Here is a 16515-nt window from a genome sequence, read left to right on the forward strand (position 1 = left end):
TCAGAGGTGAGTGAATGAAGCCAATTGTATTGTTTGTATTGTTTGTTGATGAGACGTTACTACATAGCACGGAACGCTAGTTAGGAATTATGCTAATCGGTGTCTTAAGTGTCCGTTTGTATTGTGTTTTGGAGAAGCAGATTAGAACTTGAGTTATTGTTAGTGAGTTAAGTTGTCTCCTTCTATTTACCACACACATAAACCCATGCATATAACGGTCTCCTTTCAACACTAACTCCCATTCAAACTGTAAACTGTCATACAAAGGAGTGTGCTTTGAAATTGGATTGTATTCATGAAGAACTGTTTGATAAAGACAACTGATTCATTACAGTCTGCCTCCTCCTTATTTGATTTTGTTGTTTAGTTTAAAGAAAATCAATGAGTCATTGACACAATTTATATCAGTGCTTTGCCCACAAGATAAAAAAAATGCCAATAAGCAGCACTTTTTTTATTTGAATGACTTCTGTCTTATTTGTGTACTGAGAAATTCTTTTTGTTTTATACTCAGAGCTTTTATGAAAAACCTAACCCTAACCCTTTTATGTACTTAAAACAGTACAAACTACAGTTAAGTTAGCTAGCTGCTATATAGCAGTATATATAAATATATATATATATATATATATTTTTTTTTTTAAATTACTTTTGTCTCCATTGTTACTTACAACATGCCTAAAACTTCAAGCTAAATTGTGAAGGGAGTTGAAATAAAATATTATCCGATTAATCGTTTAATTAATTGTCCGATTAATCGATTTTTAAAATCATCATTAGTTGCAGCCCTAGTCTTGACATATGACGACATTCTCGAAATACAACCATTTACAACAGCGTCGTAATTTCATTGTTATCCCGCATGACGGCAGCACGATGGATTTTCGTGTGAGAGAAATCAACATGAACCTCAAGACCTGTGGAGAGATCTGAAAATGGCAGTTTGGAGAAGGCACCCTTCAAATCTCAGAGACCTGGAGCAGTTGGCCAAAGAAGAATGGTCTAAAGTTCCAGCAGAGCATTGTAAGAAACTCATTGATGGATACCGGAATCGGTTGTTCGCAGTTATTTCATCTAAAGGTTGTGCTAAAAAGTATTAGGCTGAGGGTACCAATGCTTTTGTCCGGCCTATTTTTGGAGTTTTGTGTAAAATGATAATGATCAAATTATTTTTCATTCTCTTTTGTGTTTTTTCATTGCAAGCAAAATATATGAAGATATTACTACCAAAGCATTTGTAATTGCAGTCATTTTCTGGGAGAAAGTGATCATTATCTGACAGAATTGCAGGGGTGCCAATACTTTTGGCCAGCACTGTAGTTGCGCCTTAAAGTGCGGAAAATACAGGTGGGTAGAAAAAGTGCTGCACTGAATATTTTCTATTAGATCCTGAATGTAGATCATGCTGAAAGGTGGGGGGGTTGTTTTGTTCTGTTTTGTCTAAGACCCATCTCTGACCAGACAGGTTTTCAAAAGCAAAGATGAAGAAGTGGGCAGAAATCCAAATAATGCTGTGGAAGAAGCTGACCTGCTCTGCAGATAGCAAACAGAGCTGGGCCTGTATTTACGCAGCATTCCAAAAGCTTCTGCTGACACTGAGCAAGGGAGACATACTACATCTGAAATTGCCAAAAAAGTCATGAAAAGACTTCTGCATTGATGACAAAACAAACATTCACAGCCATAAGCTGCTAACTTTTTTCTGACAATCAAATGTGAATTCATGTCGTCGCACAGTGTAAAATGTTCTAAATGTTTAAAAATAAACCCAATGTTTATCAACTACAAAAGATAGGCCTGTAAAGATCTCATAAGAGTAGCCCAAAATCTTTTCACAGCTAATAAATCACTTAATAAAAACACAGCGGGCAGCAGGACTTATTGTTTAACTGCTGTGCAGACTAATCCTGTTCAGTGTCGTCAGGCAGACACAGTACATGATGTCATTTAAAAACATCAGCCTCGCTTACGTACGCTTACCGGACAGGCGAGCTCGTGAACATTTTGCCCTCTTTTGTTGATGGTGATTTGTAGAACTCATGGCTGCAGCAGAGTGCTCCTAAACAATGAAGTGTTGCAATTGACTTCCACACAAGTCCAAAACAGGTCAGGTTGTATCAGTTGTTTTTCATCTACTCGCATCAAATACAAATAACACAATAAAACATGTGCGCCTAAGAACTTTAAATTGCTCATTGTACAGTTGTTATTGGAATAGAAATTTATTTAGAAATGAGAGCAGGTTTAGGATTTGTGCGTAATAGAAACATTTTGATTGTTAGACTAAGGGCTGCAACTAACGATTGTTTTAAAATCAGTTAATCGGACAATTAATTAAACGATTAATCGGACAAATGTCATTTTTTACAATTACTTTCACAATTTCACATGAAGTGCCTTTAGGCATGTCGTAAGTAATAATGAAGACAAAATGGATGACTATTTCCTTTAAAAATAATATTTTATTACAGCTTCCTGACTTAACTGTAGTCTACAACTGTACTGTTTTAAGTACATAAAACTTGTTAAAGTTTTTCAAAAAGTATTAAACAAAAATAATTTCAGTACACATATCAGACAAAAGTCCTGTTCATTCAAATTTTAAAAAAAAAATTGACTGATTGACTTTTTTTTTTCTGCTAGCACTGATATACATTGTGTCAATGACTCATTTATTTTCTTTAAACAAACTAAACAATAGGGCTGATCGATATTGGAAAAATACTTACATTCCGACTTTGTGGGGGTTTGCGATATATTGGGATATACACTATATTGCAATATTAAAACTAGAAGACTTTCCACCAGAGGACTTGAATAGCTCTGTTTGGGAAGACTGGTTGACCCGCCATGTTTTTGTATTTCAGTGTAATGCATTCAGTATTTTATTATAATTTTTTCTGAGTTTCCCCCTTGTATTTCTCATTCATCCTTGCATTCTTTATTTTTTTCTTTATTTTATATTTTTTTAACAATTTATCATATTCTTCATTATAATGTTATCTTAGTTTCTGTATTTTTTTTAATTGTTGCATTACAGATTTAAGGCCCTTCAAATTACTTTAATTGTATTTATTTATTTAAGAACTGAAAGTGCAAAAAATTGCAGAAGCACGATATATAATTGTACAGTATTCCTATGATACCGGTCGATCCAGGCCAAGGGGGTTTATCTTTAAATGATGAAGATTGCTGTATATAAAAGGGATACAGGAAGCCATGTTTCAGCACACCTGCTGCTTTTATTATATTTTTTGTTCAAAAGAAAAATAATAATCACACAACCTGCGATGGACTATTGCGCATGCACACATCTCAACATTCATCGCGATATACTGTATTGTTCAGGCCTACAAAACAACAAAATTGAACCAGATCAATCTACCACTCAAGAGATCTGTTGGACTCAAAAAGTGGGTTATGATTACATATTAGTTTGAAAATCGACCGGATCCACCGTATTTTTTCACGAGTGACTTCCGGTCTGCCCGATCCTAGCTACCGGTAGTAGTATTGATGCAGCAGGGTCGCGTCTCACATCAAATAATAAACTCTGCCGTTCTTTTCGCGTGCGTCGTGTTGAGCCGCTTCTGGGACGTGTCTAACACACGGCCGCACTGCGACTGGTGTGCATTGGCTGATTGACTTTAATGCCACGTTTCAGTGCGTTCTCGCGGTGGCCACGTTGTCGCGCCGTTGACATTTCTGGGTTATACTGTCCTACCGTGTTGGTCCTCATTATAGTAGAGAAGACAGAGGAAATATAATCTACACAAAGAAACTCTAACCCGATAGACTCGCAGCCTCGAAATGCAAGGGTTACATTACATCAGAAACTCGTTCGGTACGCCTTTGTTCCGAACCGAGCACCAAGTACCGAAACGGTTCAATACAAATACATGTTACACCCTTAATAAGATGGCATACCAAGTTGCTCAGTGCAAAATGACCAAACACCATAGCAAAGGAGGTAATACTGCCTGCAGCAAAAATTAAAACTGCCCTTCTGTCCAATGACACTGTCAATTTTGTTCTATTAGGGGTTTTTTTCGGTCAAATTGTTTAGTATATTGTACTCCTAGGTAATGTAACTAATCAATTCGAATTTTTTTTTTGTTTTTTGTTTTATTACATTTTATTTTTCAATATCAAATGGTCAAAATATGTGCATTGAATGTACGTCTGCTGTTTGGATGTGCCTACTTTTTTTTTTTTAATTCAGGCAAATTGATGCGCCTAGTCTTTTCTGTTAAAAAGCAATGTAAATAATGTTATACTTTATAGTAAGTTGATAAAAAAAAACAATGTAAATAAAGTAGGGCAGTCAAACGATTAAAATTTTTAATCGAGTTAATCACATCTTCAAAATCAATTAATCGTAATTAGTCGCAATTCAAACCATCTATAAAATATGCCATATTTTTTCTGTAAATTATTGTTGGAATGGAAAGATAAGACACAAGACGGATATACATACATTCAACATACTGTACATAAGTACTGTATTTGTTTATTATAACAATAAATAAACAAGATGGCATTAACATTAACATTCTGTTAAAGCGATCCATGGATAGAAAGACTTGTAGTTCTTAAAAGATAAATGTTAGTTCAAGTTATAGAAATTTTATATTAAAAGCCCACTTAATGTTTTCGTTTTAATAAAATTTGTAAAATTTAATCAAAAAATAAACTAGTAGCTCGCCATTGTTAATGTCAATAATTACACATTTCTCATGGTGCTGAACCCATAAAATCAGTCGCACCCAAGCGCCAGCAGAGGGCGACAAAACTCCAAAAAACACAAGTAAGAAGTGCATATGACCCTGTGCTGTCATTTTAATCTGTGCGGGGCATGTGCGTTAATTGCGTCAAATATTTTAATGTGATTAATTAAAAAAACTAAACGCATCATTTAAGGATAGCCATATTTAAAGGTAAGCTAAGTCTATTGCTTTTCTTCAGAGCCTTTATCAGCAATGATGTCTTACGGGAGAATGAACCACATTTGTCATTAAAGTTGCATATAAAATGGTTTGCCTGACACAACGTGACAAAGTTGCTAAAATTGTTAGAAACGGTGCATTTGCTGTGATTGGCGAAGACCTACTTAGCCTGGATGTTAACCAGGTAGAACTTAGATCAGGCAAAAGCAATTCTTTTTTAAATTAAAGTGCTAAAATCACTAGATATTACATGATCGAGCCTTGTCTAAATTAATTGATTTAACATCAAGACAGCGCGGTCATTTATCCATCGGAGCTAGCTAAGTTGCTAGCTCCGTTCCCACAGGTAGCCCTAATTTGGTTTGAGATTGGTTAAGAAACTTCACGACAAAATACTGAAGTATGTTAAACTAACTCATTATATCTGCTTGAATTCTTTGTTATGAATTAACTGCGAATGTCGTTTTGTTTGTATTCTTCTGATTCACTGAAGCAGTAATAGCATCGTTGAAAATTAAACATAACACTGATTCAGCGTTGTTCCAATATTATTATTATCGAAATGACATTTAGGTTTTGTAAGGATTTCAACATTGGAACAACATTAATTGAGGGTGCAAAAGTGATGACAAATCAACGTCAGGTGTCAACGTTGATTCCAGAATATAAGATTGACAGCGGAATGTTTATTCAACGTTTTCAACGTCTGTCTGCTATCTGGGAACTGATTGATCAGACTTTAAAATCAGAAATTTTTGGATTTCATTTTTGACAATATCAGACAATAATATTTTTCTGTTTATTTATGATTTACTAATTCCCTAAAATATTTGGACGATGAATGGATTTATCAGAAACTAATAAAAACAATTTTTGGTTGAGTCGTTTAAGAATGTACTGTATGTTTAAAGCATTTTAGAGCAAGCAAAAAATATGTATCTACGGTAATTAAAATCAACGAAAAAATGGACTAATCTCTGAGGTCCTATCAATCAATTAAATGTATATAGTAAAATGATGAGTTGATTCTAATGGTTTGGCAGTTGACACTGAATTGTGCCACCCCTGGATTGATTTCAAGTGTGACTCCACTTCTTGGTGTTTCAAGTTACATGACGTCAGAAATTTTCAGTCCGATCAGTCCAATATGAGTGGTACAATGCGTATAACGTCCGTATCATAATCCAAGTCCTGTGTAGCTTCCCATAAACATACAACAGTTAACTTTTCTCATTGTATTTTCCAATTGGGTTAATGTTAACAACTTACTTTTTCTTATAGAGATGAATCAGAAGAGAGCAGAAAAGTGTGACCTTGCATGTAGCAAAGGTCATTCATCTCCAGTATGTAGGTCACAGACGATTGGGTGGCCAACATGCTATAGACAACTGTTGCATCTCACAGTATTTGTTGACGATTCCCAACCATGCATGGTGTTTGTAATGTTCTAGTTTGACAAGTTTCACACATTCAACAATCCTGAAACACTTAAGCGAGGACAACGCTAGTTTTTGTACGTATGGGTTTCCATTTGATTGGATACTGTGAGACAAAATATTTAGTACAGAAAACGTTTAGTCAGTTTAAAATATATATTGGGTGTACTAACATTTAGCAGAAAGTCAAGATGCTAAATGGAAGTCTCGTCGTCTCAAATACAACTAAGGACTATAATGAGCAAATCTCGAACATTTACTGGCACATATTAGGCGCAGAAATACGTTGACCCATTATGAGTCTTGCACAGGCGGATCCTATTATTTTGCATGTATTTACGTACCTCCAGCAGCGCTATTTATAGCCGGACTGTCCGGCTGGGTGACAGCAGCACCGAATACTTTGACCAGATATGGTTCCCTCAGAGCGGCGTGGACAGGCGTTGCAAGGTTGCCCCTCAGCGACTACACAAAACGGGGAACGAACACAAGTCCCTTGGACACAACGTGGTCCATGCCCAGCGGCGCAACAATTGGTGCTGAATGCAGCAGACACACAAAGTTTCCTCCCGCAACAGACACAAGCTTTCCTTTGGTGGTTTCACTGGTTTGAAGCCCTGTCATCTCCCGCAAAGGGCAAAGCGGGGAGGACCTCCTCCCACCGTAAGCCACCCCCACGCAGGCTGCACTGTCACTCCTGCGTTCGATGCTCCTTAACTGTCACTCTGTTCAAATGAGCAATTCTTGTTTTCATATAATTTCCCAATTGCATTCAAAGCCTTAAACTTAGTAACAAAGGTTACATAGGGATATAACACTAGCAACTTTTCAGGATGCTCAAATGGTCCCCACCAATCTCTAGGCATCCTTATTTGCATTAATAATGACTTCAGTTTTATAGATCATTCTGATTGTCTTCCTATATGTACTAAGATAGAATAGACACTAGTAGGTTTTTGGTTTCAAAAGTGTAAAATCAGAGCTCGAGCCTTCTTTCCTTTTAAACCAGTACGTTTACAAGAAGAAAAGCAGCAGCATGTGTTTTTTTATTTTATTTTTTATTGTCAACCAGGGCCATGCAGAGACCGATGGAGGGGCGGGCGGGTGCTCAATAGATCAAAAGATGCACATGAACAAGAATTTAACACACCTAACAACAACATAACTTACTTTAACCAGCTTTACAGTATAATTGGCTGCGACTGTGACAGACCTTAATTGGGAGCAGGGAATAGCGAATAGAAAACAACACTGTCATCAACACTGTGACTCAGTCTTTGCCTCTTTTGTTCCTTCAACCTCTGTATCAAAATTCCTTCCTCAAATTGTTGTTCATCTGAGAACAAACCACATCAGATGTTCACTGAGCCATCATCAGCAGTTTTTCCAAATTTTTCACAGAGAATTAAATAAAGGGACGGCTCAGATTTAGATTAAAACAAGTACTTAAAGACGTCTACCTTTCTAGATAACGTGAAGAGAACCTATAAATATAGACAGTAGCGACACGCGGCTCGAAATAGCAATGGGGGAGACTGGGTAAATTGCAGTTATTAAAGTAGAAAACTATTTTAGAGAAAATTACGTATTATATATATTTTTTTTAATCCCCACAATACAATCAGTAAATAAGTTAACACAATAATACACCAATAAAATCCATTCCCACTGGCCCAGATAGAAAAAAAGTGATGAAAGATGCAAAATCTCTCTCTGTCAAGATATTTTTTTCACCATTCAAAGGCTTTTTAGGTAACCAGATAGGTTACCAGCAAGCAAGGTTAATGACGTTAGCCTGTACGTTGGATGCCCACATTGAGAAATACAATTTGTAACGTTATGAGATTCAGTGTTGTACAACAAATAACATCTGCACATGCTGCATCGTCTGAGTTATTATTCATTCGATTAAATATGAGGCACACAGTAGCCGACTACCTGCGTTTACAATTATTGCTTGTGGCTACTGCTGGTGGTCTCGATAATAAAGAACACTCACTGAGACAATCCTAAAACAAAACTTTCCAAGCTGTTGTGATTTCTGTTGATATTATCACCCACTTTTTCCTAACTTCTTGTTCCTCTGCTTGTCCGGGAAATAGATGCAACACTGTCAGTCTATTGCAGCGGTTTAGCGGCACGCGGACAGCGTTTTTTTTTTTTTTTTTTTAAAGGTGTTTTCGGTGTCCAGGTAAAGTACTCAGTGGTGTGCCTGCACAGTCGGCCAGCACACACATACGCACCAAAAACAAAACAAAAAAAAAAAGCCCAGTCAAAAGGCGCACTTTAGGCATGTAGGGGCAAAGGGGCAGGTGCTCAAACACCCTCCGCCCCTGCACGCGCCTGCTGTCAACACTTTCCTGTGAAACAATCTCTAAGCAGCATCTTGGTCACATTTTGCTGGTTCTGTGGTTTCTAGCAGAGTTAACTATATTTCTCAGTTTAATTAACATTAAAAGGAGAAAACATACAGGAGGACACTTCTCTTCAAGCAGCTCTTTACTGATGTTTTACATGTTAGCAAGTTCACGCAGTTTAAAGTTATGCTTACTCTGATGCAGGTTGGACTTTCGGTATCAAAATTAGTGGCGTGTTCCCCACCTCCACTACATTGATGTCTTTTTACCTTACTTACAGTGCCTGCTGCTGCTGCTGGCTGAAAAAAAAACCTTTCAATGCCGCCTCCTTCGCCCCCTTCGAAAAGGAAGGATTCTTCTTCGAAGGGGGCGGAGGCGACGGCACGTTGCCGACATCCAGGGGCGCTGAAAGTCACTCACAGCAGAGGGTTCTGAGGATCTTGTTTTTAGTTTTTCCTATCCAAAAGCAGCAGTTTTGGTCCAAATTTGTCATGCTCGTACGTTTTTTCCATACAAGGCATGCACAATGGCAGTACACACATATGCAGGATAGTTTACGTATAACTACTGTACCACTAGGCAACTGCAAAGACAGCGTTACATTTCACCTACAGTGTGTGTTGGAGTTTTTGGATTGGAAATAAAAGTGCACGTTTTTTATAATGCAAATGACACACGAACACATTTGATGACTCCGAAATAAGTCAACAATAAAATGAACTTACAAGATATATGCTCGGATAGTAGCTTAACCCATGTTCATACATACTGGCATCCCAGCTGTGAGTGTGTGTGCGTGCACATTTTTCTCTTATACCTTGTGGAGAAGTAGATGCCGCATTCTTTTTAACCAAATATTCCTGCCAGCACTGGTGTCGTTAAACCTATTTTAGGTGGGGCCTTCAGCCCCCCCTAAAAAAATCTCAATCCCCCCTAAAAATATTATTTTATTTAAAAAAAAAATAAAAAAAGACATATTTCCTATGAAGTTGCCTGAATATTAGTTTAAATGAATAATTATGTAACCTGTTAAATCTGTCATTTTCCCCTCACTGGTAGAGAGCCCCATCAGCATGTACTTATCCAATACATTCCACTTGTTTTATAGAAAACGCCCACATCACTAAAAATCAAGTCCGCGTTTTCCCCGTGACTTACTCGTACCGGCACTGTGTGCGAGTGTACCTCTGACGCCAAGTCTCGAGTAGAGCGTGAACGTGAATAAATGGATGAAGGATGAACATAAGACAGATTTTAAGAAAGTGAGTATCACTGCTGGGAGTAACAGTTAGCTCCAACCCCAAGCTAACAGCAGAAAGTCCTATTTAATTAATAAACCAAATGCTCCGTGTATGACATATACTGTAAAAACCTGGCTTCCACACTACAATCTCTGCGCACGTCTTATATTCCTTGTTTTGCGGTCAAACGTTACATCCCAGCGCTAAAATAACACTACTACTTAACCACTGCTAGCTATTTCGTCTGAAATGCATTGTGAAGGTCAGGGCTGTCCATAGAATTAAGGCTTTTTTACAACTATCTTTGGGTGGATTTCCTTCGAATCTGGAGCATCAGCTGTGTTTCTCACTTTGCACATAGATGAGAATAGGAGTTGAGCTCATCCACGTACAGTACAGGACAAGTTTGGACCCACCTCATTCTATGCAACAGAAATGAAGGTCAAGAGTATGCAAAAAAGTAATCAGAGCAAAGGATGGCTACTTTGAAGATACTATAATTTTATACGTTTTTAGTTATTTCCCCTTTTTTGCTAACTAAATAATTCCACACATGTTCATAGTTTTATTACCTTCAGTGAGAATTCACAACAAAGTCATGAAAATAAATCGCATGAATGAGAACGTGTGTCCAAGTGTACTGTATGGTTATCATCAGTGGATGGTCATAATAATACACTAATAATAATAACTCCACCAGCTCTAGGAGTTAGCATCAGAGTCTTTGTGTGTTTTTTGTGCATGTGTGCGTAAGGCAAATTAGCCTGACCCAGATATTACTTCAAGAAATGAGATCAACAATTGGTATTTTTCAGGTTTTGAAATAAATTTTTGTTACATATGTGCCAAAAATTAATCTGTGTGATTTACAAATATTTGGGAACAAACAATTACAGTGCTGTGGGCGAAAGTCATGGAATTAGCTTCTATGATTAAACACACACACACACACACATATATATATATAATGCTAGCTACATTCACTTACATCCTGGTCATCTCCTGGGGGGCTAAGCCCCCTTAATTCCTAAAAACTAGTGACGCCCCTGCCTACCTGAATCTGTCCTCAGGTGGTTTACATGACCATCTCTACGGTGCTCGTCACATGATGGGTTCGAAAAATTATTTTTACCCAATATAAAAAATATTTTTATTGTTCATTTCATTCACTTTTGTTTATTGCTTTAAAACTTTTATAAACAACATTTTACTGGCATGTCTTAATTTTAATGCAATGACATTTTCGGCCACTCCAGACCCCCCCTTAATCTCTGCGTACTCTTGTCCACTGGCGTCACCAAAATAAAAAGCTTAAATCTTGATAAACCACATTTTAATCACACATTACTATTTGTCCCAAATATATTTCTTTTTAGATAGATATTAGCGAATGACTGAACTAAATACAGGATTGATTGTTGTCATGTCAGAAGTGGCCTAGGAACAGATTGCTGCCCGCCAGACAATATTTTTCAGCCCCCATTTACTATAACATCCAAATGTGGAATTAGTGTTGCCCACACATATTTTGCAATGGTCCATTAAAAAATAATTCAAAATAATATGCCAATTAAAAGCCTTACCTTTTTGTAATCAGTTATTTTAAAACATATAGTCAACATCAATAGGTGTTTTAAATTTCAAGTTCCTATTTTACAACCACAAGAATGTCACCTGGGCTGGCAGACAATGAGTTAAACTGATAACTTCTGGAAAATATGTCCATTGTTGAGACCACTGTTCCTTAAGTGAAAGGGTTAAAAATGAATTGCAGTATTCAGTTTGAGAAAAGGACGCAGTGTGTGTGCGCACCGTGGCCAGTAGGAGTCAGCAATGGGTTCAAAGCTAGTCTTCTCGTGTGGAGTTCGCATGCTCTCCCCATGGCTATGTGAGTTTTCTCCCACATCCCCAAGACATACAGGGTAGGCTTATTATTGACCACTTCAAAATGCCCCTATGTGCGATGGTTGTTTATCTCCTTGTGCCCTGCTGGCAACCACTTCAGGTGTACTGCCCTAGTTAGATGGGATAGACTCCAGCACTCCAGCTGTTAAGTTTAATGTTAATGGCTTGTTCAAATTCAATGTTAACATTTACCTTTGAAGCGCACATTTATGATGCAAGGGAATGCGCCCATTATTGTTTTGGCGGTTGTTGCCAGGTGAAAAGTGCTGATGGCTGTTGAGAGCAATGAATAAAGGAAAAAAACAGCAACATGCGTTTTATTGGAAATTCACACCAGCAACCCTTGTGAGCATAAGAGGAACAGAAGATGAATGAATGATTGGCTGTGAATACTTACATAACAGGGACATTGACGTCCAAACCATTTTGACTTAGGCTGGCAATGAGAGGATTGTCTGTGAATACTTATATTTCAGAGCCATAAAGGGTGCAAGACTGGAATCATTCGCAGTCTCTCCCAGTCAAAATGGATTGAACGTCTAGCGCCATCAATGGCAGCAAATGAGTGCTCTAAAGGGTTAAAAACAGGTTTATACAATACAATTGTGCTGTGTTCCTATTCAGTAACTGTGCAGAAAACCCACTGCAGAGTGGTGTAAATGAAAGAAAAGAAAGAAGTGCAAACGTTCAATTTTTCTAACCTAGTCGAAACAATGAAAACCAAATATGCCACGGTGGCATGAATCACAACATGTGCGTAGACACAACATGAGAAGATGGAACATTCCAAATATCTGCCATGATGCTGTGGATCCAAACATCCTTCTCCTCAATTTTGGTGTCCACCAAATACACTGTCAATCTGCAGTCCCACAGTTCCTTCTTGACTTCCGTCTCATCCTCAACACTTTCGATCTGGGCCACGAGTCCTTGCTTTTCCACATGACTTCTGAAGAACATGGACGCCTCTTCTGACCACTTGCAATTGGGCACACCTGTAGACCAGAGAAATGAACAGTTTGTGAAGAGTCTCACAGCATGTTTTCCGACCACAGACTCAACAGTCCACATTTCATTGCGCGGGAAAATTAGACCGATCATTTCCAGTACACGCAGAGAGCCGACATTGCGCTTCCAAAGACCCCAGCTCGTCACTTGAAGAGCCAACTGACCTGCAGTCTTCTGTCGCTTGGTGTATCAAATTTGAAAATGTTCAACTGTTGACACAGGGTTCTTGCATTAAACATTACATTAAAAATATCATTTAAGATCAAAAGATGTCGTAACAATTTTTGATTTTTTTTTTTTTTTTCCCAGTGTAACTTTTTTTCTACTCTCGTGTGCAACTTCACAGCTTTGACTCACCAATGACCCTTACGAAAAAGTTTTTGCGCTAGCGGTGTGGACCTCTGGATACATCACGATGGGACTTGCGATACAAGGCTCATGATAACAATCTCACGATATGGAGACAACAATTATCCATCATTCTAGGATATCCTATAGACCCCACTCACATGACGTCACAACCACGCCTCCGCGCCATATTGTCCGTCAGCTTGTCGTGTTCACGCATTACCGCTACGTAAATTCATCCTATTATGGCGTGTTTTTCTGCTCGTTAACATTAATAATCAAAATGGTGAAGGCGTGTGTGGCGGTTGGTTGCAGTAACAGAAAAGACAGACTGAGAGACTTGAAGTTCTACCGTATTCCGAGAGACCCGGAAAGGAGAGCGAGATGGACTGCTGCAATTCGACGAGAAAACTGGTCACCAAACGATCACCACAGACTATGTAGTAGTCATTTTATACCTGGTAAGATGCATTTAATATATATTTAGAGGGTTTTGGGCTGACAACCACAATTAAGATCATTGCGAGGCTAATCGCCGACAACATACAGTTTCAAATTCAAGATGTTTATTTTTTTCCGCCATCATAATTTTTTGGATAATATTTAGCTGGTACCAAGTGAAAGAACCTGGCCTCGTCTACGGCTCATCAGTTAAACAGGGGTGTCCAAACTTTTTGCAAACGGGTCCAGATTTGGTGTGGTAAAAATGTGGGGGGCTACCTTGGCTGATTTACGTAAAACAATATATTTAAACAATTTTTAGCAAGCCCTTCTGTGTGTCTCATTTGCTTTATTATTATTTTTTTTAAATTCATAATTTCAACAATCTCGCCTTTGTGGCGTTCTTTCGACACTTGGGCTCTTGCGAAATACTGCTGCTGTGAAATTAAACTAGCTTCAAGTTGCTACAATTTCTCGCTGCGTATCTTCCTTGCAATGTTGTCGTACATGTCAGCGTGTCTTGTTTGGTAATATTGCGTCACATCGAACTCTTTGAAAACAGCGACTGTCTCTTTGCAAATGAGGCAGACACAGTTGTTGCGTATTGTATTGAAGAAATAGTCCAATATCCACCTATCCTTGAAGTTTCAGTCATCGCAGTCAACTTTTTTTTTTTTTAATTGATTGTCACCATTTTAGAAAATTGAAAGTAAAGGGTCACACGGGGTAATGTTGCTTAGAGTGCTGCTCTTAAAGTTTTTCAAAGTTTCGTGAGAATAGGCTGAGTTTCTGTAGAAAAGAGTTGTAGATATCAGGGTAGCAGATGTCAGGCAGAGACGGCGAAGACAGCGGGTCGAAAAATATCGATTTAGGCATCAAATATGGATCTGGCGAATGGATAGACTGAAGCTTTTCCACATAACGCCTTTTATGCAACGCATCCAATGGGTTTACAGCGTCTGAAAGCACCGGGGCTTCCATGAATTGCACTATAAATTGCACGACAAATTGAAACCACTGAGAATACAGATAAACAATGACGGACAATATGATGGCCGGATACAGCGACACATCATTGTGTGACGTTGGTGAGTGGGGTCTATAAACTAATAAAACAGAAAAACAAGGTCTTCTCATCCTTCTGCTGTGAATTGGAATGGGCGTCTATTAGTGATCAACTCAATCCGTTTGATTTGGGAGGGATGGCAGCAGATGTTCAATCGCTCCCAATTCAAACGAAGTGGACGTCTATCGCTGTCAGTGACAGCCAATGCTAGGCAATGAGTTCATCTGGGGGCATTTCCTGTTGATTTTTGATCAATTCCTTTTCCAGTTGAGGCTTTTATGGGTTATTTAATGCTCATTTTAGGGCATTTACAGGCAGAAGCCCAGCGGTTTGCCGAAAATTTACCTATCCCGAGATGGTTCACGATGACCGTCATAATTTTGACCATGTCGATAAATTCGTTTTTTATAATGAAACGAAAAAATGTCTTTTTAGCCTGCTTTGACTATATGTGTTGTTTGGCTATGCTCATCCCCCTTTAGGAAAGTACAGCCTGTGTGCTTACATGTGAAGTCACATGGCTGACAGAAAATCAAACAAACAGAAGCATGTCGCCATCAACCGGTACGTTAACGCTACAAGTGAACGTGATCTTTTCCTTTCGGCTTTTCCCTTCAGGGATTGCCAAAGCGAATCAGTTGACTGCTTCTAACCCTGTCCTCTGCTCTCACACGAACTACCTTCATGTCCTCTTTAACTACATCCATAAACCACCTATTTGTCGTCTTCTAGACCTTCCTGCCTGGCATATGAAAAGCCAGAATACTCACTATCTCTCCTCTGGACATTCACCAAAACCATCTCAGTCTGGCCTCTTTGACTTTCTCTCCTTTTCTACTCCTCAAACATTTGCTGTCCCTCTCATTCATGTTCCTATCCATCCTGTTGACTCCCAAAGACAACCTCAGCATCTTCCTCTCTGCCACCTGTCTTTTCCTCAGTGGCGCGTCTCCAAACTAAACAACATAGCTGGTCTCACCACAGTTTTATAGATCTTTCCTTTCATTTAAGATGAAACTTTTCCATCGCGCCTGACACTGTGTTCCACCCATTCCAGCCTGCCTGCACACGCTTCTTCACTTCTTTTCCCACACTCTCCATTGCTCTGGACTGTTGAGCCTAAATACCGAAACTCCTCCGGCATTTTGAGTATAGCATTAATCGACGCATGTAGTGTGGTGTAGGTGCCAAGAAGGAATTCGACATCGGTTGTATTTTGGATTCGCGAAGAACGACGAACCAGTGAGACCTACATCAGTTTGACGGGCCATTTCATAGACAACAAGAGGGAGCTGCGCACCCCGGATGCTGGATACAGCCTATTTTTTCCAGACGACCACACAGGTGAAATGATTGGTCGGGCCCAGAAACATGCTTTCAGCGTGGGACATGAAGTCGCCATCACCACCAACAGCTCCGTTGTCGAAGCAGCTGAACTCAATGACTAGATGCGGGAGCAGTGCTTCGGGCACGGACTCCACCTAGCAAGCACTATATCACGTTGTTTTTTATGTGTGTGTGTGTGTGTGTGACTTCTCTGATAGCTTTTATGACGGTACAATTTACAATGGATCACATTTATGTGTTTATTTAATAGGGACAATTGCTATTTATAATATATATTTGTTATCTCAATTGTTTATATGCATGTCCTTTTCATTCATATGTTCTGCATGAGTTCCCTCTCGCGATAAACCGCTGTGTTTTGTAACCCACGTGCTCAGGGTCCGAATTTCCTTCGTCAACGTGTTTTGCCAAGTCTAACAT

General features: G+C 38.7%; 2 protein-coding genes across 6 annotated transcripts in view; both read right to left on the reverse strand.

The window, feature by feature from the left end:
• The window catches only part of tmod1 (tropomodulin 1), a 47537-nt gene extending 40520 nt beyond the window's left edge, over positions 1-7017 (reverse strand). For 4 of the 5 annotated variants that reach the window (XM_057843233.1, XM_057843236.1, XM_057843234.1 and 1 more), the window contains exon 1: positions 6727-7017. The gene's annotated coding sequence lies outside the window, so the exon portion shown is untranslated. The remainder of the gene's footprint in view (positions 1-6726) is intronic. The other variant, XM_057843237.1, reaches the window with a different exon arrangement.
• A 5172-nt stretch (positions 7018-12189) lies between these two features.
• tdrd7a (tudor domain containing 7 a) overlaps positions 12190-16515 on the reverse strand; it is an 80023-nt gene continuing 75697 nt past the window's right edge. Inside the window, exon 22 of the mRNA XM_057844551.1 lies at positions 12190-12880. Coding sequence (XP_057700534.1) covers positions 12630-12880 — 251 coding nt within the window. The 3' untranslated portion in view covers positions 12190-12629. The remainder of the gene's footprint in view (positions 12881-16515) is intronic.

The sequence above is a fragment of the Corythoichthys intestinalis genome, chromosome 8 (assembly GCF_030265065.1).
Source record: "Corythoichthys intestinalis isolate RoL2023-P3 chromosome 8, ASM3026506v1, whole genome shotgun sequence".
NCBI classification, from domain to species: domain Eukaryota; kingdom Metazoa; phylum Chordata; class Actinopteri; order Syngnathiformes; family Syngnathidae; genus Corythoichthys; species Corythoichthys intestinalis.